Genomic DNA, 23,621 nt, shown 5'->3' with positions numbered 1-23,621 from the left:
AGGAGACTTTTAGACCCTCCTGCTCTTCCTACATTTTTCCCCGGGCGGAAACATATTCAAGTTCTCCGTCCAGTCCTCTCCTTCCCCATTCTGAGCAACCTCTCTGTTGGTTGAGGCTGGTGAGGAGTCCTCTACCCCTGGGGTCTGGAACATCAAACTGCAAAGAAGTTTCTGCCCATAGTGGTGTCTCAGAGGGCTTATCTGTTGGGGCCAGGGGACAGAGTCAAGGGAAGCAGCATCGAGTGCTTGCGGGAGTCGCTGACTCCTCTTCTCCCCTACCCTGTATCAGGTGCCCCCAATTTTCGGCTCTTCCTACCCTCTTGTTGCTGTGCCTGGCCTGGCCCTACCTCCCCACTGACACTTACGTCAGAACCCAGCTATAAATATGCTCTTAGCATCTTAGTCACTTTCCCCAAGAAGTTCTCCCAGGTTATAAATACCCCAGCCATCTGCCTCACAGGCCCGCCCTACCAACCTGGTTGGGTGATGGGCGGGGAGGGACAGGCTCCGGGGGGGCGGGTAAGAAGGGAGAAGAAGCCCGAGTGATTATCTTGCTCACATGAGAAAAGCCTGACACAGTCTAGAGTTAGGGGCCAAGAGGCTCTGGAAGCCAAGGTTTGGAAGAAGACAGACCCACTCTTTCCCTTTTACAACAGGCAGAGCCAAAAAGAAAGGGAGTTAATACTGATTCTGTGTTTATTTTAAAATTTGTTGTTTTGCTCATGATGGATTTTTTTGGCATTCATTTTGCTGCTTTAAAAACATAGCATTGAGATATTTACCTCAGTTGATGAATTTCTTGGCATCCCCTTACAATTTGTCCCCCAAAGTGACTGCCTTACTTCACCCCACCTTAATCTTGGCCCCGGGGACTGAAGCTGGAGTTGGAGGGAGAGAGGTCAGATCTAGGGAAGGTGTGGCTTGTAGGGAGAGGAGACACCGTGGGAGGGGGAGGAAGGGGCGCAGAAGACTTCCTTAGACTTTCTCCTTAGATGAAGATCTCCTCCAGGCAAAGGTGGCATGACTTCTGTGGGTTGTTCAGGAAGTCCCATGTCTCAGATATGCAGGTTGCCTAAGAAGATCCCCTTCAGACTTTCTCCTCTAGGGTTCCTCTTCCAGGGACCTCAGACCCTGGGAGGAGGGGGTTATACACTGAGCAAACACAGACATCACGTTACCCAAAGGACACGTGGGTTTTGCGCAAACTCGGCCTTGGGCTGCAGACAATATCGACCCCATGGTTCAGGACTGTCTAACCAAAGGGAGGGGGTGATGGGGAAAGAAGGGCAAAGGTCTAGAGGGGACCCAGTCTCAGAGCAAATACCTCCCCTCCTCATTCCATGCCTTCTTTTTCTTCTCCCTGTCCCATGCAAGTGGTTCTTGGCCAGTTCCAGCTTCCGGGCAGGTCTCCTGGATGGAGCCTTGGGGGTCAGTAAGGGAAAGCCACCAGCCAACTCTGAGCCATGCCCCTGCCTCCCCCAACATGTGTGCTCCTAGGATGTCAGCCTACTTGCTGACTGAGCAATGATCTGTCTCATCTCTTAGAGTGAGTATGGAGGGAGAAGAAGGGCAGATAAAACCTAAATCTTTATTAGTTCTGAGACCAGCAAAGATGGTTCTGGGGCGGAGGAGGAGGCCTAAGAAAGAAGAAGAGGAAGCCTAGGAAAGGAAGAGGCATGAGGTGTGGGATAGACATAATAGCTCGGCCCTGAGGAGCCTGGGTGAGAGAGAGCAGAAGTGGGCCAGGTGGGTAGACACTGGGTCATCCTCGGTTTCAGCCAGGGTCCTGGCAAGAGACAAAAGAACCATTCAGTTGTCTGTGTTTGCATCACTAAGAAGACTTAATGAAGACCTTATTTATGGATGTGTAGGCAAGGTTAAGGGAATGAAGGATGAATGTTGAGGCTCCCAGAGACTAGCAAGAGTGGAAAGCCCTTATAAGCCCCTAGTAAGGAAGCAGTGATAACAGAATCTAGGTAGAACGGGGGCCAGGGAGAGCCAGATAGGAGCTGTAGGGACAGACCACAACCACAGTCACACAGATACTTGGCACCTAGGCAGAGGGAACAGGAATAAGAAATATCCTGACCTCTGTCTCCCCTCTATCCTTTGATCTCCTGCTTGTGTCCGCCCTTAGCCAAATTCAGCAGGAAGCCAGGGACCAAAGGAGCTGAGGTGAGTCAGCCCTTAAGGGCATAGAGCAGTGCAGAGAAGGACAAAGAATGGATGAGGGTGTGCCAAGAGAGCCTTAGCAACCCACCAGGGCCAATAAGGGGCTCAAGATACAGGGAAGAGTAACTTTGGACAGCAGGGATCTAATCTTCAGTGCATCTAAGGAAGGGGCTCTCTGGTAATCCAGAAAATCAGGAGAAGGGGCTGGGTCAACTCAGCCTGGAGTGACGGCCATCAAGTGGGAAGAGCAGGGAAGTACCTCGGATTATGGGTTGGATTAAGGATGGGCTATGGATGGCTTTGCCTGGGAACTAGATGGCACTGCTCACGGTTGCAGGTGGGAGCAGTGGGAGTCCCCGGGGTGGCACTTGAGCCTGGGAAGCTTGCTGGATAGACTGTGCCCTAGGAGAGAAACTGGTGGTCACGAAGATGGTACAGTGACTCTCCTTAGATGAAGATCTCCTCAAGCCACAGATGGGATAATTTCCACAGTTTGTTCAGGAAGAGGGAGTCCTCCTTCTGGACAGAGGCAGTAATGGGATCATTCCCTCCTCTCCAGGAAGGGTACCTCTGTGAGGGCATGTTTGCTTACTCCCACCTTGGGTTGCCCATCCACACGCAGACTAACTACAGCCACAGGCCTCGACCACCATGTCAGGTATGTCAGTCTTGACAATGTTGCTGTCCCTGTCATAGTAGAGCAGAGAGAGGGGGCGCCGGGCCGTGGGCACACAGCATGAGCCCCCCCCTGCAGTCCCTGATGCCGTGTTGGCCTTGAGGAGGTTGAGCACTGCTGTGTGGAAGGAGGCGGCAATGCCGGGCATGCCTGCCACATGCAGTGGGCACTGCCCCGTGCAGAAGTTCATTGCATAGCCCTCAGGCTGGATGATCCAGTCGTGCCAGCCAATCTCACGGAAGTCCACAAAGAACTCTTGCCGACAACACATCCTGGACCCACCCTGGCAGTTGATGCCTCGCCGGTGAAGCCTGTGCTTGCCCCCAACTTTGACCTTGGCTGTCACAAAAGGCCTATGGGCAGCCTCACCCAGTATGATGGAGCCCTGGGCTCCTTGGCCTTCAGGCACCAGCTCCAGGGTCAAGTGGCCTTGGCTGCAGGCAGCCTGAGCTTCAGGGCCCAGGAAGAGCCGCTGCCAGCCACTGGCATCCACCTCCAGCTGGTGCCGAGTGGCCAAGGTGAGGTTGGTGTCATGTAAGCCTACCACAAGGATCCTCAGCTTCAGGGTCCAGGTGGTATTGGGAGGGATCTGTACAAAGAACATGAGGCTGGCCTGCTGGATCTCCATGCCACTAGCAGTTCTGTCAGAGGAGAAGTGGAAATCAAGACGAGTCTGGTTGATGTTGGAGAGGCCTGTGGACACAAGAAGCCCCAGTCACCATGGCCTTCTGAGTGTCAATTCTATCAGCTACCTTGTTATTCTCAGCATACTGGAACTCTGTAGCCCTCGGTATTGTTGACCACCCTTTCTTTCTTGAAAATCTTTTCTTTCTTGGCTTCTATGACACAACTCTTGCGATTATTCCTTGATTTTCTTTGTTGGCTTTTCTTTCTCTGACCATCAGTTCAGTGCAAGAGTTCTCCAAAGTTTGTCTCTGACCTTCATTTCCTTTTGCTCTACCCTGAAGGCAGTTCTTACCTACACTCATGGTCAGCCAACACAATTTTTATGGCAGTGATTCCGAAATCTGGATGTCTAGTCCAGACCATTTTGCACCTCTGGACTGGACGTATAGATCTGGAAATCAACAAGCTTCAAGTCTAAATTTCTAACTGCTTAATTTTGTCACATAAATGTCCCGCCGGCACATTCAAATCAATTTTTTCCCAAGTGGAAATCATTCTTTTCCTTGCTATCTGCCCCTCTTTCTGTTCTTAGAACTGGGGGCACCACTACCCTCCTTATCACCACTAGAAACCCTGTGAGCACCCCCTCACTGCCCATATCCAGTCTTCCACTGCAGTGAGTCTATGTATGTCTCCTGTCACTATTACTCTTCTCCAATTTTCTCTCTTCATCCTTCTCCTGCCCCTACTGAAACACCTTAATTGGGTTTCTATTCCCTCCACTCCACTGAAACTGCTCTTGTCAGGATCACCGACTCTTTCCATATTGCCCAATAAAATGGTTTCACATCTTTATATTCATCTTATTTGATCTTTAAGCAGTGTTTGACACATTTATCATTCCCTCCTTGAAATATTTCCATCTCTTGGCTTTTGTGAGTCTGGCCACTTTATCTTAGTCTCTTGCCGACAGCTCCTCTTCCTCTGCCTGACCTCTGTATGTTGAAGGTCCTGAGCTCCCTTCTTTTCTCTCTGTATATTCGTTTCTAGAAGGCTATCGTCAATTCCCACGGCTTTCTATTCCATCTTATGCTGATGACTCCCAAATATATATATCCCTGGCCCTGACTTCTCCCTGATCCTCAGGCTTGTATTTCCAGCTGCTGATCTGATATTCTATTTGGTTATCTAGTGATATCTCAAACTTTTCATGTTCACAGATAAACTCTAGATTTATCCCCCCAACCCAAACCCATTCCTTCACCAACCTAATTCCCTATAAATGCATTGCTTAAGCCAAAACCTTGATTACCCTCATCCCCCACTTTAAAATTACCTGCAAGATCTGGGGCGCCTGGGTGGCTCAGCTGGTTAAGCATCTGACTCTTGATTTCTGCTCATGTTATGACCTCAGGTTCATGAGATGGAGCCCCGAATTGGGATCCATGCTCAGCATGAAGTCTGCTTGAGATTCCTCCTCTCCCTCTGCCTCTGCCCCTCCCCTCCACTTGTGCATACTCTCTCAAAATAAATAAATAAAATCTTCTAAAAAATAAAAAAATAAAATTATCTGCAAGATCTGCCAACTCTATCTCCAATTCATAAAATAACTTCATTTATACCTGTCTCCTTTACTGTATATTAGCTCAACCCACAATCAAATTTTTCTTGAATTATAGCAATACCTTCCCAAGTGGTCCACTCTTGTCCCTCAAACCATTCTCTATATATCAGCCAGAGTGCATTTTATTACATGAATCTGATCAGCTTAATCTCTTCCGCTTCAGACTCTTCAAAGGCTTCCCATTGCTATTTGAATAAAATCTAAGCCCCTTAACACAGAAAACTTGTATGATTAGGCATTCTGCCATCTAATGACTATATTCTACCCATACTGTCTCTTTTCTGCTCCTTGAATTCACTAAACATGGACTCACCTCATGGCCTTTGCACTTGTGCTTCCCCCTGTCTGAAATGTCTTTCCAAGGTCTTTGATTGACTGGCTTCTTTTTGGCATTCTGCTCAAATGTCTCCTTCTTGTGGAGGTTTTTCTGATGAATCTATCTAAAGCAGCCTTCAATTCCACCTCCATCTCTCTAACGCATCATCCTGCTTAACTATTTTTATAGCTGCTATGACTCTCTGTAGTCATCTTGGTTTTTTGTTCATTTGTTTACTATGCGCTTCCCCTCCCCTCACCTCTTCCCTGCTACCCTGCTACCCCTCCATCTAGAATGTAAACTCCATGAAGGTAGAGATTATGCCTATATGGTTTACCAGTTTCTCTAGTACCTAGTACATAATAAGCTCAATAAACAATTGTTGAATGAACAGAAAGTTCAACTAGGCTTCGTGTGAATTGGAAAGTCAGGAATAAGGCTGCTCTTGACAGCTTTCAAACTCAACATGACGTCTCCCCTCTTGGTGTCTCTAAATAAGTCTATTCCATTCTTCTCTTCCTGTGGATCTACTTCTTCTGCTTGTCAGTTTCTTCAGGTCCTAAAGTGGTGGCCCCAGCTCCTGAGTCCACAGAATGTTTTACTCAGCTCCTCTAAAGTGACATGATCTTCCAGTGTCCCAATTTCCAAATCCTTGATGAAAAGTCTGATTGGCTCAACTTATCTAGTTATGTCACTAAGCACCCCACCATTAGAATCTCTCTCTCTTTTAAAGATTTGCTCATTTATTTTAGAGAGAGAGACAAAGAGAGAGGGCACAAGCAGGAGGGGCAGAGGAAGAGGGAGAGAAACTCCCAAGCAGACTTTATGTTGAGCATGGAGTCAGACGCAGGGCTCAAACTCACGATCCTGAGATTACAACCTGAGTTTGACAATTAACCAACTGTGCCACCGAGGTGCCCCTACCATTAGAATCTCTTAAGTTAGGGGCACCTGGGTGGCTCAGTGGGTTAGGCCGCTGCCTTCGGCTCAGGTCATGATCTCAGGGTCCTGGGATCGAGTCCTGCATCAGGCTCTCTGCTCAGCAGGGAGCCTGCTTCCCCCCCCACCCCCCGCCTGCCTCTCTGTCTACTTGTGATCTCTCTCTGTCGGATAAATAAATGGAATCTTTAAAAAAAAAAAAAAAGAATCTCTTAAGTTACCCTAGTTTTGGCAGGCAGAATGCATAAACATCAGGGGCTATGGTAGATTATTACATTGTTGGCCCCCAGTGAAGAACACCTCCCAATATTGATGGCTTTGTGCCATCCCTTTCCATATTGTCTGGGCATGGCTATGTGACTTGACTTGGCCAATGAGACATAGGCAAGCATAGTGCAAGCAGACACTTGATAAGTACTTATGTAATGATGTTTCACCCTTTTGGAAGCCAGCTACCATGTTTTAAAGAAACTTGGGCTAGACTAATGGATGATGAGGAGCCACGTGGAGAGAGACTTTGAGGATCAGAGACCATCTCAGATGTTCTAGCCCCATCTAAGCTCCTGACTGAAAGCAGTTACCTCAGTGCCCTCAGCTGCTCCTCAGATGGACATAAAGAACTGTCCAAATAAGTCCAGTCAAAGCACAAAAATCATCAGAAATATCGAATTTCTTGTTTTAAGCCTCTATGTTTGTGCTGATTAATTATATTAATAGGTAACTGAAACAGAAATAAGTAACAGAGTGCTTGGGTGCTCCATAGCAAAGACCTAAAATGTGTAGCCTTGGCCTTGGGACTGGGTGGCAGGCAGAGGTTGGAAGGATGGTGAGGAGACTGTTAGTGAAGGTAGGAAGAGCAGTGAAGAAATTGCTATCAGATCCTGGAGAAAGGGGAACCTGTGTTATGTATTGGCTATCATCTGTGGTAACTTGGAAGCTAGAAATGGTATCTAACAAAGTTGTGAATTTAGCTAAAGATATTTCCAGGCAGAATGCTGAAAGTGCCAATTGGCTTATTTTAGCTGCCTATGATAAGGCATTTCAGGAGTGAGATGAACTAAAAAAGGAACTGTTCAATTTTCAAGCAGAATTTAGAGAAAATATTTCCAACAGGACTTGCTAGATTGAACAATAAGATATTTTTTTCATTCCTCACCTCTCTGTCTGGCAAAAGATTCTTAAAGTAAGAAATGGTCTTGGGGCAAAAATCAAATCCAGGGGATTGCCAGTAATATATGGCCTCAGAGTGAAAATCAAAACATTTAAAAATGGGACAACTATAAGATCTTTGTTAAGATCTAACACTTTGTTAAAATCTAAAAAAAATTAAGATGATGTTCTATAGATCCTCTCAACTGGACAAAAGGGCTTCTAAGAATCTTAAGAGTATCTATCAATCCATAACACCTTGACTTGCAACCTAAAGAGGGGTCTGTCTTGATATCAAGTTGAGTGCCTTTTTGTCTAACTGAGTAGATTATAATTTGTTATTTAGAAGGCCCGCAGGGTTTTACAGAGAATTTTAGTAGCAAAAGCAGCACAGGTTTGTACTAAAAGGGCCAGAGATGACTCAAAGTGAAAAGAGGTCTCTGGGCCCCCAACATCTTTGGCCCAGAAGCAGGCTGAGAAAACCGTTCAGCCACAGACACACGTCATTTCCAATTTAAAAGGAAAGACATCTCAGAGGGTGGAGCCAAGGGCTGAGATCTAGAAGTCAAGGAGAACACTGGTGGGCTCTCCTTAAGAAGCGAGAAAAATCCTACCAAGGAGTAGAACTAAGCCCTAACCAAGGGAATTCTGGATTTAGGGGAGACTGAGATATGTGCCTGGCTGGATGTCAGAACTTTCATGGATCAGTCACGGGTCTGTGTCCCCCACTCCCCTGTCTCCCGTACTGAACAGGAGTATCTGCTATGGTGACCCTGTCCTTGTGTCAGCATTGTATGTTAGATGTGTGGGAGGCAGATAACTTGTAGTTGTAGGTCACAGGCAGTGGTATGCTGGTAAATGTTTAGCAACTGGATTTCAGAAGGAAATAAATCCCGATTCGTAGTGTTTGCCAATTTCTGTGGTTTAAATTCTCCCACCATGGCCAATTTCAAACTATTCATGTGACATCACTGGATGCGGAGTTGGGAGATGTTCACAATTTGTTCTCATGAGCCCGTATAAGCCATTTCCAGTACATCACTGAACGCCCCTACCCCCGTTTCCCCAGAGCCCCCAGCTCTGGGGAAACTTTCTCTTCATACTTCCAGCAAGAACAATACTCAGGTCTTGCTTTCACACTATTGTGTGGATGATAGCTTAAGTTGGAATAAAAACTTCAAGCTAGCATTTCCAAATGCAAAAGGTAGAATCCAGGGGTGCTTGGGTGGCTCAGTCAGTTAAGCGTCCACCTCTGGCTCAGGTCAGGATCCCAGGGTCCTGGGATCGAGCCCTGCATGGGGCTCCCTGCTCAGCAGGGAGTCTGCCCACTCCCTCTGCTGATCCCCCTGCTTGTGCTCTCTCTCTCAAATAAATAAATAAAATATTAAAAAAAAAAAGAAAAGATAGAATCCAGGTGTCAGTCATTCTCATTTCCAAATGTCATCTCAGATCGGGCCCCCTCAGATTGAATGTTGTACTCATTCATTGATTAGCAAATATGTGGAAAGTGTATAGACTTTGAAGCCAGAGAACAGTATTTGAATTATGCCCCTTGCAAGCTGTATGACCTTGGCCATGTAAATTATCTTCTTTGAGTGTCAGTCTGCTTTTCTGCAATGGGAATGATAAACTCCACTTTGTGGGGTGGTTGTTGAAGATTAAATGAGATGAAACAGGCATACTAAATACCAGGTAGCCATCATTATTGCCACAATGTTGCCAGGAACTGGTGTCAGAGATACAAAGGTGTAAGCACAAAAACAAAAACAAAATAAAACAAAAACCCAGAATCTGGGTGTTTAAAGAAGTCATGGTTCGTGGCCATCTGTCCACTTTGTACTCATCCAGTCCAAGCTACTTTTCAACTCCAAATGCAATTTACTCCTTCAGACTTTTACTTACATTTCCCCCCTCCGTTTAGAATGTTGTTTACTGTTCTCTACCCATTGAAGCCAAACTTATTCTACAACACCAGTCCATTTGCAATCTTCTGAAAGACTTCCCTGTCTCACTAAGACCCAATGAATAATCCCTGGTCCAGCAAGCAATGGGCCCTCCTCTAGCATTATTTCACTCTGTTTTACCTTCTGATTATTTATTCCCAGAAGCAGCAACTACAACCCTCATGGGCAGGAGCTCAGCCTTCGATTTCTTGCTCTCTCCCACCTTAACCTTCTAAGAATGTTACCTGTATTAGTTCATTTAATTCTCTCAACTCTCCTCTCACTATCCCCATTTTTCAAGTGAGTAAACTATTAACAACTCAGGTCACACAGTAATAAGCAACTGAGCAAGGATTTGAATCCAGGCTTATCTGGCTCCAGAGTTGGTGTTCTTATAGGCAGGGCACCTGGGTAGCTCAGTTGGTTAAGCGTCTACCTTCAGCTCAGGTCATGATCTCAGGGTCCTGGGATCGAGCAGTGCATCGGGCTCTCTGCTCAGCAGGGAGCCTGCTTCGCCACCCCCACCCCTCGCCCCTGCTTGCCTCTCTGCCTACTTGTGATCTCTCTCTCTCTCCCTGTCAAATAAATAAATAAAACTTAAAAAAAAAAGCATCTGACTCTTGATTTTGTCTTAGGTCATGATCTCAGGTTCATGAGATGGAGCCTCGCATTGGGCTCTGTGCTGGGCGTGGAGCCCGCTTAAGTTTCTCTATCTCCCTCTTCCTCCTTCTCTACCCCTCCCCCAACTCAAGTTTATGCTCTGCTCTTGCTCTCTCTCAAATAAATAAATAAATGTTTGTCATAGGCAGAAGTCCCCTTTTGAATTACAATAGGGTCTCATACATCACTGGGGATTCTACACTGTGGTCAAGCTGACTTACAGCATGGTTTGGTTGTTTAATACAACCAATGCTTATTGAATATCTAGTATGTTCGTGAGATGCCGAGTAGTGTAGCTACTCTGTAGCTACTCAGTAGCTAGGCTATCTCGCTCCACCACTTACCAGTCATGTGACCTTGAGGAATTACTCAACCTTTTTTTTTTTTTTAAATAAGCTCTTTGCCCAACGTGGGGTTTGAACTCACCACCCCGAGATCAAAAGTTGCATGTTCTACCAGCTGAGCCAGTCAGGTGCCCCAAGTACTTAACCTCTTTGTGCCTCAGTTTCAGTAACTATTTTTATTTTATTTAATTAATTTATTTATTTAAGATTTTTATTTATTTATTTGACAGACAGAGATCACAAGAAGGCAGAAAGGCAGGCAGAGAGAGAGGAAGGGAAGCAGGCTCCTCGCTGAGCAGAGAGCCTGATGCGGGGCTCGATCCTAGGACCCTGGGCTCATGACCTGAGCTGAAAGCAGAGGCTTTAACCCACTGAGCCACCCAGGTGCTCCTCAGTAACTGTTTTTAAAGATTGATTGATTCATTTATTTAGAGCACCTGGGGGGGCAGAGGGATAGAATTCCCAAGCAGAATCCCCACTGAGCTTGAAACTCCGGGTTCAATTTCATGACCCTGAGATCATGACCTGAGCTGAAATCATGAGTTGGATGTTTAACTGACTGAGCCACCTGGTGCCCCACAGTTTCAGTATGTTTTTTTTTTTTTTAATTAAAGATTTAGTTTATTTATTTGACAGAGATCACAAGTATGCAGAGAGGCAGGCAGAGGGAGGCGGAGAGAGGGGGTAGGGGAAGCAGGCTCCCTGCTGAGCAGAGAGCCCGGTGCAGGACCCGATTCCAGGACCCTGAGATGACCTGAGCCGAAGGCAGAGGCTTTAACCCACTGAACCACCCAGGCGCCCCAGTTTTAGTATCTTTAAAATGAGGATAACAATAGTACTTGTCTCACTGGATCTTAAGGAGTTAGGATCTTAAGGAGTTAGTGTATGTAAAAAACTTAGAATAATGTAAACAAGATGAAAGTGTTAGTTATTTCTACTATACACTAGCTTCTGGTGATAACATGAGGAATAAATGACAGATCCTGACCTCAAGGGGTCAACATATATGGGAAGACAGACTTCACAGAAAACCTGGGAACAGTCATTTCCACACAGAATTCGTGTTCTGGGTGAGGGTAGGGGAGCCGCCAGAGAGGAAGCCCCTCATCCTCAGGTCAGGGTGGGTTTTTTGAGGATGGGAGTGCTGGCTCTTGAAGGGAGAGGGGAGTAGGTGCTGACCTGGGGAAAGGGGCCAGGAATGGGAAGGACCTTCCAGACCCAAGGAAGAGCTCCTAAGAAGCTGAGAGGCCAAAGAGATTACTTTGTGTGCTGTTTCTAGGGTCCTGTCTCCAAATTCTTGGCCTTCTCTCCAGCTACCCACTAAATTCTCCAACTCCTCTTTCCTCTCTGGAAGTAACTTTCCCTTCTACTGTATCTTCTTGCCTTTATCCACCTTTCTGAGTCCCATTTTGATGCTGTTCTGATGTGAGGACCCAAGGTATTAAGATGAGGGAGCAGGGGTAGGCTGGAGGAGTACTATAGTCCCGGTGTTTTGCATTTTCCCTTTTCACTCAGATGAGGCATCTGAGTGTTGGGGGAGACAGGGGCCAGAAAAAGGACAGACTCCCTAGCTCCCAGCCTCAGGGGCCAGGCCCAGGAAGTGGATGAGCTCACACCACAGCCTGTGGAAATTTGGGGGAGCCAAATGAGATGCAGGCAGGCAGTCTCAAAAGAAGTGAAATCTACCCACTTCCCAGCTGCCCATTGGTCAAGTTTAAATAAGAGAGAGCAAGGGGTGGGGTGGGGGTGGGGGAGCCTGAGATTAGGAGATTACTGGGAAGCAAGAGTTGGGAGGGTTTGTGGGAGGGAGTCAGGGGTTAGGCTAGGGAGGAGACTTTTCCATCCTTGGGGGAAGATCTACAGAGCAGGAACCCACCTGTGTCAGCAAAGCTGATGATCTCATATTCCTGTTCCCCATCAGCCTCCGGAAGCATCCCCTGTGGGGGCCCACGGAGGCGCTGCAGCGCAGTCCTCAGAGCAGCTCTGGACACAGGCTGGTTCAGTGTCGGGCGCTGGCTGAGGCGCAGTTTGTCCAAGATGCGTCTCTTGGCCAGGTCAAGAAGCAGCTCCCGCTGGTGATCCAAGTCCACGGCGGGTCCTCTACATGCCGGACACTGACTGTCAGATGCTCTGGGAATGGCCACTGTAGCCGGAGCCAGGAATAGGAAGGCCAGGAGTAATGGAGAGATCATGGCTGGGGGAGGCCCTCTTTTAGCGATACGGTTGAGACAGAGCCGTAAAACTGGGGCTCAGGATCTCAACAGCTGTGGTCTCAACTCCAACCTGGCTGCCAGGGGCCCTGGAAGGAGAGTGTGTCCAGCTGGCATGACTCCTTGCTGCAGGGGATAGAGCAGCCAAACATCTGACTTGAGAGATGAAGCCAGTAACAGGTAGAACTTGGCAGAAGTCTCCAACACATTGTCAGTGAAAGTACAGAGTGGGGGATGTGAGTTGTTTAGTTTGGGGAAAGAAATGTCCCTGGGCCAATGTTGGGAGACAGTGGGTTACCCATGTAAGCTGCTGGGCCTGGGGACAAAGGTTAGAGATGAAATTCCTCTTCAGATCAAAGGCCTTGCTGGGAAGCCTGGAGGAAAAGCGAGAGATGAGAAGTTTTAAGACAGAGTGTTAAAGAGTGACTCTCAAACAAGAGGGGTCCTTGGCAGGGCACTTTATGTCATTGTCATGCAGATAGTTGAGAGTTTCATTTCCCTTTGCCAGGTACTTCTCAAAATCCCGCTGCTCCCTTTCTTCCTCCCAGACGCTCATAATGCAGACTCCTTTGTTAACCAACACCCTCTCCCCCCATCCCCACTCCACTGGGCTCAAAAGTAGCCAGTATGAAGGCTAAGGGAAAGGAAGGTAAGTGTTCTAGGCCTGGTCTTCTGCTTCCTCAGAGGGAAGTCTGAAGGTGGGAAAGGGACTTGAGGGCTAGATTTGCTCACCTTTTGGGGATTCTTCTACTTAGGAAAAGAAATTTTGAGATTTCTCAGAATCCCTGGTTTTCCAAAGGTCCTCACCAGTGGCTCTTCAGGGAAGGGCCTGGGCTCTCATAGCAGGGATTCATGCGGCAGAGATGGTGGGTGGAGTTAGGAGGATAGTTCTTCTTTTTTTTTTTTAAGACTTTATTTATTTATTTATTTTTTAAGATTTTATTTATTTATTTGACAGACAGAGATCACAAGTAGGCAGAGAGAGAAGGGGAAGCAGGCTTCCAGCTGAGGAGAGAGCCTGATGAGGGGCTCGATCCCAAGGATCCCGGCATCATGACCTGAGCCTAAGGCAGAGGCTTTAACCCACTGAGCCACCCAGGTGCCCCTTATTTATTTATTTGTCACAGAGAGATATCACAAGTAGGCAGAGAGGCAGGCAGAGAGCGAGGGGGAAGCAGGCTCCCTGCTTGGCCTGGGGAGGCTCGATTCCAGGACCCTGAGATCATGACCTGAGCCTAAGGCAGAGGCTTAACCCACTGAGCCACCCAGGCGCCCCAGGAGGATAGGTTTTTAAATCAGATGACCTTGGTCAGAATTCTGTCTCTTCCTTTTATTAGCTGTGTGACTCTAGGCAAGTTACTTGACCTCTCGTGCTTTCATTTCTTCATTGGAGAAATAGGAAAAATGATTGCCCATGATTACAAAATCCAAAAAACCCCCATAGTCCACTTTGTTTTTTTGTAACTCATATGGTGACCTGAACAGAGGGGAGGTTGTCTATGATCTTTTAAAAAATTGTACTGAGACTATTTACACATTTTTATTCCAGAGATACAAATTATTTGATTATGGGATACCCCTGGAGGTATTATAAAATATACAGTATGTGTATCATTTTACCTTTCTAAAACTTGGAATTTTCTGAATTCTGAAACATGGCTGGCCTGATGGACTTTGAATATGGGATTATAGATCTGTAATGATTATTTCAGAGTTTTGAGATTTAAATAATTTTGTAAAGCACAGAGCAGGGGCTTAATAAAAGTTTATTATTTCTGCTACACAGGTTTGTTTGTGGGCCAGAGTACCTCCCCCAGTATTTGCCCTTCTGGACTCTTCCTTCCTAGATGCCATGCCCACAATTTCTGTCTGCAGTGCAGTCACTTAGCCGGCCATCTTTGTTGCTTATATTATTTATATATATATATTATATATATATTATATATATTTATATATATATTATTATATTCCTAGCATCGCACACAGTGCCTGATCTATAAATGTAAGTGTTTAAAAGTGTGGGAGTCCTCTCTCCCCCGTTCTATTGAGAATTTACTGACATACATCACCATGTATGTTTAAGGCACACAGCATGTAACTTCTCCTTAGCTTACTCAGTCTCCCTTACCTCTAACAACCAATTGTTCCTTGTTTCCACAGCACATTGAACATATCTCTATTTATAGCACTTACATTGTACTGTAATTATTTATTTTTTTGCCTGTAGTTCTTGCAACATAGTAAATATTTAATAGCCAAATTCTATCAACGTAAGACTACAGTGCTTCTTTGAGGGAGGCAGTGAGTAAATGATCCAAATACATCTGGTCAATAACTAAATTGATTCTGCCTAGAACGGACAGAACGGGGGAAGTTGCAAACTCAAGTCACTCTTAAGGAAAAGAACTAGATCTTGGAAGGGGGTGGCAAGTGATTTTAATAAGATGGACTTAAACCTGCTTTCTATAGAATTAAATTTTTACATCTGGAAAAATGGACATCCACCTACCACATGATCTTTGTCCATTTATACTACAAATACTTATTACAGGATTTACCGTCCTGAGTGTAAGGCTATTTTGAAAGTGCTCTGTAAACTGAAATTACTCTATAGTAATTAGTATTATGTTTAAATCTTGGGTGACTCTGACAGGCTTGATGGACTTAAGGGGGACTGAGGATCGCAGTGGATCTGGATTGCTGGCTTGAGGTACAGGTAACGCGGAGGGAGCGACAGACCGAGCGAGATATAGTGTGGTGGCCTGTGCAAGTGCGCCGGGGAGGAGAACGCGTGGGTAGTCGAGGCGAGTGGGTGCCTAGATAGGGGGCGTCTGCAGCAGCCGAAAGAGACATAGAGGAAGCAGGAACGCGCGGGGCGCAGGACGCGCTGACGACTACGCCGGACGTGGTGACGTAGCGCGCAGGCCGCAGCGGGGGGCGGACTCAGGGCCTTTCTTCCCCTTCTGATTTTTCCCCTCCCCCCTTTTCTCCCTTTCCGGGTTTGGTTCCCCCCTTTTTTCCCCCTCTCCCCCTTCCTTCCCAAGCCCCTTTCCCCTCCCCCGCCCCAATCCCCCCTGCTCCCCCGCCTGGGCCGGGGGGAAACCCCCGCCGAGAAGAGCCCGCCCCCAGAAGCGCGCCGCCGACGGCCGTCGGGGCCGAGCCGCAGCCGAGCGGCCGTGGGCCCGGGCGGCGGGCGGAGACGCGGGCGCCGTCCCCGCTACGGCCCGCGTGAGGTGAGGCCACCTCCCGGCCAAGGGGGCGGGCGGCGCGGGCGGCCCGTGGGGAGGGGGCGTGGCGGCCGCGCGGGCTGGCTGGCGGAGGCCCCCCGACCTGGGTTCCCCGCGCTGGAGCTACCCGGGCCTGGGGACGGTGGGTCAGGGCCGGAACCCACCGTGAAGGACGGCCCCGAGGCCCGAGACGCCCCGAGTGTGTGCGGGGAGCGCAGGCGAGAAGCGGGGGAGTGGGGGCACGGGGCAGAGGGCGGGGGGCTGGCGCCACCTGTGGCCTGTGCGGTGGGACCTAAGAACTGTTGCGCTCTTGTAGTGCTTGGGGGGTGACTAGCTCCATGTGTTTTTTGGGTTTCCGTTTACCTTCGAGCCCTGGAAAAACGGAGGGAAACGTGTTGAAGCGTTTCAAGTCATACTGGGATCCGAGTTGGAACATACAAGGAGATGTTTCTGGAGCTTAAAAGTTGGGCCTACATTAGGCTCATAACTCACTCTTGAGCCTCTTAAAAACTCTTACTGATTTTGGTGACTCCGCAGAATAATTACTCGTTCACTCAGTGAATTGTTCTTGGATAATGATGACAGATGTTTTCCAGGTTTATTGAGAAGTAGTTGGCATACATTACTGTTTATGTTTCAGGTACACAGCGTGATGGTTTGATTTACATATTTTGTAAAATGATTGTTGAAATAGGTTCAGCTAACGTCCATCGTTCTTGTATAGATACAAAAAGAAAAAAAAAAAGGAAAGAAAAAAAATGTCCGTGTGATGAGAACTCAGGATTTACTCTATTAACTTTCCTATAAATCACATAGCAGTGGCAACCCATAGTCATCATGTTGTACATTACATCCCTAGTACTTATTTACTTATAACAAAGTTTGTGCCTTTTGACCACCTTCCTGCAGTTCCCCCTCACCTTACCCTCTGCCTCTGGTAACGACAAGTCTGATCTCTTTTTCTATGAGCTTGGTGTTTGTTTTTTCATTTGTTTATTTAGATTCCACACATCAGTGAGATTGTATACTGTTTGTCTTTCTCTGACTTACATGCCTTCCAGGCCTATCTGTGTTGTCACAAATGGTAGAATTTCCTCATTTTTTATGGCTGACTAATATTCCATTATATGTGTATTTTATATGTATACACACACACACACACACAGACCACAACTTTATCCATTCATTCATCCATGGACATTTAGGTTGTTTTCCTGTCTTTGCCAATGTCAGTAATGCTGCTATGAACGTGGGTATTCAGATTGCTTTCCCAGTGTTTTTGTTGGTGTGGGAAAATTTAAATTCAGATCCCAGTTGGATGAATGTTCTTGTATAAATCTTTTTCAAATAGACTTAACTGAAATAGAGAACCTCGAGTTCTGTCTGATGTTGGTGGTCACACGGAGACTGGGGAAGAAGGAGGTGACAGGTTCTACTTCTGGAATATTACATATTCCTAGCATTTTATTGTATTTTTGGATAGTCAGATTGGCACTTGAATTAGTTGTTAGTGGCTCCTCTTTCTTTCTCATGCTTCCTGCCCCCCCCCATTTCCTTTCTCCAATATTTCCTTTTTCCCCCTTTGTGGAAGCTTCAAGACAAAAATGACTTAAATAGGGTGCCAGGTGGTAGGTTAGGTTAATTAGGTTCACTTTATAGTTGTATTTTTCTTCCCGCATTGCTGTTTTCCATAGGGTTGAGAGGACAGAGAATCTTTGTGAAATGTCTGATGAACTGTCAGCAAAAGTTAAATTTCAGAGTTGCAGTTCCAGCTGTCTTTGCGTCTACTGTGGATCTATATTGTAGATCTCTACAATTTATTTATTTTAAAGATTTTATTTATTTATTTAGAGAGAGAGAGAGCATGAGCCTGGGGGAGGAGCAGAGGAAGAGAGAGAAAAGCAGGATCCCCATTGAGCAGGGAGCCTGATGCACTGCGGGGCTCATGCAATGCAGGTCTGCATCCCAGGACCCTGAGATCATGACCTGAGCCAAAGGCAGACACTGAACCAACTGAGCCACCCAGGCGCCCCAATACCACAATTTAAAACAAAAATTTAAAAACTTGTGTATGTAAAAATGGGGTGCCTGATACTTTTTAATGGAAAAGAGTCTGAAGGGGAAATAGCTTCCTTGCTTTTTCAGAATAAAAATCAAAGACTTTACAATTGCCTTTAAAGCCCTAGATCTGTAACACCCTTTCCTCCTCAACGTACTCCTATGATCTCCTAGCCCTTTCTTGAGCATACCAGGCTCACTTCTGCTTCAGGGGCTATGCATTTACTCCCCAGATCTTCCTGGATTCCTTTTTCATTATAAAAACGCATAGCTTTGTCCCCTCACCTCTTTCAGTTCTTTATTCAACTGTCACTCAAACTCCTTGGTTATTTAAATTGCAACGCCCCCCTTTACATAATTCTCTATCCTACTTTTCTGCTTTATTTTTCTCCTTACCCTTAGCAACCTATAACATACATATGTTTGGTGTCCCCCACTAGAAAGTAAGCTTAATGAGAATAAATAGGCTTGTTTGTTAATTGCTATGTCCTCAGCATTTAGCATAGAAGTTGCCATGCATTGGATGCTCAACAGTTTTCTCCTTGTCATGAATTTTTGATCATTATTGGTTGTCCTTGTAAGTGTGGTATGAATTATCACTAAGATTTTGTGAGGTACTCAGTGGAAGAATTTGAGATTCTTTTTCTGTCATTTTTTGCCGCATTTCTCTTTTTGACAGAAGTCTTGTGCTTTCAGTTCATTGAATGGAAGCACTTCTAAGGTAGAGAGGGTGAAGCATAGGGGATCTTTGGTGTTGGTGGTCCTAGACGAAGATTGTTTTAAACTCTCATGTGACTAGAATTTTTACCTCCTGCATCAGGCTCTTCCCTTGATGTGTGTTCATTTCCCTGATGAGACAGCTATTACCATTCTTACCTCTTTGGCCCCAAGGCACTGAACAGGCTGGTTCCCCTTTGAATTTTTCAGAAGATGTTAATATTTACAGTGTGGGCTGTATGGGTTGTATTTTTTCCCCCCACTCATGTGGAGCCAGTTGAGTTCAAAAACTATGAGAATAGCTTTCTCTAACAATGATGGAGTGGTTCATTCTGGGAACATCTGATCCTTCCCCCCCCCCACAAATCCATTTTGGGGGGGCATTTTTAGCAACTAAATTCTGTATTAAGTCTGAGGAGAAAAGGAGCAGGCCACCCGAGTTCTGTTGATTATCCCTCATTTATTTTTTCCTTTCTCATTTCTTGGTTGGTGCATTTGTTACCTTTGTTGACCTTTTGGCTAGAGTCGCCTAGATGAGGTTTCTCTTTGTGGCAGTCCTGGCCACTGTTCTCCAGCTTAGGAAGGCAAGGGTGTGAGATAGGGGTTTTTAACACTTTGTGGAAATGCTGGTGGCAAGGCCTTAAGTTTTTCGTTAAACCTTTGCCAGGACATTGTAAGCTGCCAGGGCTATGAGAGAACATTTTGTGGTAGGGTGGAAAAATTGGGGATCTTGTATCTATTGGAGTGGATGTGGGTCTGATATTAGTGTAAAGAAGTAACAACATCAGAGATATATTAGTAGTTCTTATTTTGTGAATAATTTCTGATGTAATATAGGTAGATTGATAAATACTTCTATTAAACTTCTGTTGTCCCCTTTTAAATCCTTCTGCAAAGTTTCTAGGAAGTCTTTTTCATGCTCCAGAGATACTTAAACCACGTTCTCACCTCTGATAGATAAACCTGAGTACTAACAAAGTTACTACAAAGTGTAGGTAATGATTTCTGAATGATGCAGTGCTTATTATTATTCCTGTGCCAGATCTTTTCATGAACTCAAGGAAAGTTTTCAGGAAAAAGTGTATTTTGAAGAAGGGATTAAAAAGTGTTGCCTTTTGGTTGCATGATCCCAGGAAGTGCAGGAGAGAATTTTGTGAAACTGTATGCTGTTGTTTGTTTTTTAAGGATTTTCTGTGCCTCCTTGTAAGACTGGATAAGGGACTCTGAGTGTCCTTGTGTGAAATGTGCTGCCAATTTGCAAGTAGGAAAAATAACTGGACTCATGGCTTGAATGTATGTGCATGAATACAGTTGGTGGGTCTAATTTTAGAGACCTTCATACACCATGGCCTCAGTATTTTCCTCCAGCTGTATCCTTACTCTCTGTGTAGAAAACATTTTGCTTAATAGTCTTTTAGTGGTTGGTTAACTTTTGTTCTCACCATGATTGCTAGTTTTATTTATGTATTTATTTTCATTCTAAAGATTTTATTTATTTATTTGAAAGAGAGAGCAAGAACAAGAAGGAGAGAGAGCATGAGTGGGGTGAGGGGCAGCGGAAGAATACTCCAGGATCATGACTTGAGCTGAAGGCAGACACTTAACTGACTGAGCCATCTAGGTGCCCCGATGGTTGCTGATTTAGCAGTGTAGCACGTGTTCCATCTTTCCAGTGAAGTTTGTCCATTACTTCCTAACTTTGAGTTTATTTCTGAAAACAGAGATAGGAAAGGTTTCTTAACCTTGATCTGTTTTAACTCCTTTCAGAGTTCCCTTAGATTTCCTTAGCATGTATCTGTTTTCTCCAACACTTACAAGAAAATTGATGTTGGGGTGTCTGGGTGGCTCAGTTGGTTAAGCCTCTGCCTTCGGCTCAGGTCATGATCCCAGGGTCCTGGGATCGAGCCCCATATTGGGCTCCCTGCTCAATGGGAGTCTCCCCCTCCCCCATGGTTGCTCGCTCTCTCAAATAAATAAAATCTTTAAAGAAAATTGATGTTAAAAGCTCTTAATTACAGTAGTCTGTGGTGATTTCATCACTTTCACTTGGGAAGTATAACAGGAAAGATTCTGGGATGCTTCCTAAATCCAGGTGTTCTTTTGCTTTTCTTCAGGGTCTCTTGTGAGTTGTTCAGTTGTTTGAGCCTATGTTGGGAAAGCTGTTTCCACTTTTTAATTTTGAAAGTAAATTTCCCAGAGTACTTTCCTGTGCTTTTAAAAAAAGAACTTAGCCAATCGGGAATCCCGGGAGAGATGAGAAAAAAGGTGCAAAATCCTCAGGTAGTCATGTCTCCCAATAGTCAAAACACTTCTGGTATTTTTTAAGGACTCAGTTTATTCTATTCCTCAGTTTGTTAACCACAGAAGCATCAAAAATCTTTCATTCCTTTTAATTGTTTGCTTACTTGTCACACTGTGAGTTTTCTAAATTGTCAAAGACTTCTGTTTTTCCTGGGAAACAATTTGCGGTCATTTTGGGGTATTTTTTTGGGAAAAAAATAAAACTCGTTAAGTGCTCTGTAACCTTTCTTCCCTGAGACCAGTGTTCTGATCCTTCTATTTCTCTGATTCTCCCCTTTTTCTATAGCTGTTAATACTGTGTTTTACAGCTATTTTTTTTCTCCCTGTTGAATATCTCAAAAACTTTTGCAGGCAAGTTAAAAACTACAGTTTGGCACCTATACAATTCCTCAAAGGTTCTGAAAGATCTCAGCTTAAGTCCTTATCCTATAGAGCTAGACTATAAGAATAAATGAAGCATTAGCAGGTTTTAAAAGAACGCCGTTTCTTTCTTTTTTTTTTTTTTTAAAGATTTTATTTATTTATTTATTTGACAGAGAGAGAGACAGACAGACAGTGAGAGAGGGAACACAAGCAGGGGGAGTGGGAGAGGGAGAAGCAGGCTTCCCGCAGAGCAGGGAGCCTGATGTGGGGCTCGATCCCAGGACCCTGGGATCATGACCCGAACCGAAGGCAGAGATGCCCAACGACTGAGCCACCCAGGTGCCCCGAACGCAGTTTATTTCTAATCGGTATTTGTTAATTGTGAGTCGGTAGTGGCAGAAGAAAAGCTGGTCAAGTTTTGGTCAGCTATTTAGCTGTCTATTCTATCTATTCTATTTAGATTTTTTTAGATATAATTTAGACTAATTTAATATTAGTCTTCTTTAAAACAAAAAAAAATTTTTTTTTAAGATTTTATTTATTTGAGAGAGAGTGAGTGCAAGAGCAGTGGGGTAGTATAGGGCAGAGGGAGAGGGAGAAGCAGCCTCCCCACAGAGCAGGGAGCCCAGTGCAGGGCTTCCAGGGATCATAACCTGAGCTTAAGGCAGATGCTCAGGCGGCTGAACCACCCAAATGCCCCAGCCGTTACTAGTCTTCTATACAGTTCTTGTCTGATGTACAGAATACAGATAGACTGTTTTAAGTACATTAACTGGTTTGCTTTACCACTTTGTCTGTTATCTTCCTTGTGTGGTTGCTTTTGGCTTATTTCATGTTGATAATATTTGTGCTGCAGTATTTATTACTACTAATGATCAAAATCATATTCATACCTGCAAAGTACTTTCTCTTTCCTAAAAGCTCATTGGACCTTAAAGTGGTGTCAACATTTATATTAAATGACCAAATTTTCCAAGTTATGTAGTTCATGTTTTTTGTGGGGGCAGTGTTTTTGTTGCATATGTCAGTTGTAAGAATTTATGCATGGTTTTGGCATGTGATCAGCCTTATGGGCATCAGGTAATTCTTTGTCGTTTGGAGAACTAGTTGGATTAGACTTGTGAAAGCTTCTATAAGCTTCATAACAGAGAATTAGGAGGGAAGTAATCAAGGCAGTGACAATTGAAATTTAATAATTAATATATTTTAAATACATTTTCTCCCTATATTCACAAATTGTTCTTTTTACTGACTCTTCCTTTGTGATTCTTTGGGAAAAGGGAAGAAGAAAATCTAGGACAGTAATCAGCTGATAACTTCCAGGAAGCAATGTGCTATGGGTAGGTAGCAGCTGAATTTATACCTGCACAAGGAGTGGGCACTTACTGTTTCTAATGCTATTGGTGGAGGTGGCTCCCAGCAGCCATCAAAATCAATGAGAAGAACATGGTAGACCTTGTTCATCCTTTCTATCCTTATTGTACTCAGTTTTTTTGCAGCGTATGTGTTGACCCCCTTTCTTGAAATTGAAACGTTTCATGACACTAATTTCTTTTCCACTTGGATTCCTGGCTCCTTTTCTCCTTTTCATCTATTAGTGTGTGTTTTCCTTAAGATTTCAGTTGAATTCTGCCTCTCTGTGTCTCATTCTTAAACTTCATTTTTTCTTAAAGATTTACTTATTTATTTGACAGAGAGAGAGAGAGAGATATCACAGGTAGACAGAGAGGCAGGCAGAGAGAGAGGGAGAAGCAGGCTCCCCGCCAAGCAGAGAGCCCGATGTGGGGCTCGATCCCAGGACCCTGGGATCATGACACGAGCCGAAGGCGGAGGCTCAACCCACTGAGCCACCCAGGCACCCCTCTCATTTTTTTTTTTTTTTTAAGATTTTATTTATTTATTTGACAGAGATCTTGTGATCTCTGTAGGCAGAGATCTCTGCCTGCCTCTCTGTAGGCAGAGAGGTAGGCAGAGATCTCTGCCTGCCTCTCTGTAGGCAGAGAGGCAGGCAGAGAGAGAGGAGAAAGCAGGCTCTCCACGGAGCGGAGAGCCCGATGAGGGGCTCGATCCCAGGACCCTGGGATCATGACCTGAGCTGAAGGCAGAGGCTTTAACCCACTGAGCCACCCAGGCGCCCCCACCCCTCTCATTCTTAAACTTTAATGGCATAAACAACCTTTGGAGAATTTGTTAAGAACGTGGCTTATGAAAGTCTTCATGATCTGGCCCCTGCTAACCTCTCTAACCTAACTTGTATTACACTTAACTGTTCTTACCACGCTTAGCCATAGTGGC

General features: G+C 45.3%; 2 protein-coding genes across 16 annotated transcripts in view; one reads left to right on the top strand and one right to left on the bottom strand.

Moving 5' to 3' along the window:
• Positions 1-678: 678 nt before the first annotated feature.
• INHBC (inhibin subunit beta C) lies at positions 679-12,845 on the bottom strand. The gene is made up of 2 exons (XM_080811511.1): positions 12,327-12,845; positions 679-3,541 (listed from the first exon to the last, which is right to left on the bottom strand). Exons 1-2 carry the CDS (start codon positions 12,640-12,642, stop codon positions 2,796-2,798), a joined length of 1,062 nt encoding a protein of 353 aa, XP_080667637.1. The 5' UTR covers positions 12,643-12,845; the 3' UTR covers positions 679-2,795.
• A 2,734-nt stretch (positions 12,846-15,579) lies between these two features.
• Positions 15,580-23,621, top strand: part of R3HDM2 (R3H domain containing 2) — a 156,055-nt gene continuing 148,013 nt past the window's right edge. For 8 of the 15 annotated variants that reach the window (XM_080811465.1, XM_080811461.1, XM_080811464.1 and 5 more), the window contains exon 1: positions 15,600-15,893. The gene's annotated coding sequence lies outside the window, so the exon portion shown is untranslated. Of the gene's footprint in view, positions 15,894-23,621 lie in introns of all 15 variants that reach the window. The other 7 variants (XM_080811473.1, XM_080811470.1, XM_080811467.1 and 4 more) reach the window with 2 other exon arrangements.

This window comes from Martes martes (assembly GCF_963455335.1).
Source record: "Martes martes genome assembly, chromosome: 8".
Classification (NCBI taxonomy): domain Eukaryota; kingdom Metazoa; phylum Chordata; class Mammalia; order Carnivora; family Mustelidae; genus Martes; species Martes martes.
The sequence above is the reverse complement of the archived record's forward strand: the minus strand, read 5'-3'. Positions and strand labels throughout refer to the sequence as shown.

Excerpts from the sequence above, each read along its gene's own strand:
- INHBC (XM_080811511.1), bottom strand. The coding sequence starts at position 12,642 with ATGATCTCTCCATTACTCCTGGCCTTCCTATTCCTGGCTCCGGCTACA. Across the intron at positions 3,542-12,326 it reads CATCAGCTTTGCTGACACAG|GCCTCTCCAACATCAACCAG; the intron begins GTGGGTTCCTGC and ends TTGTGTCCACAG.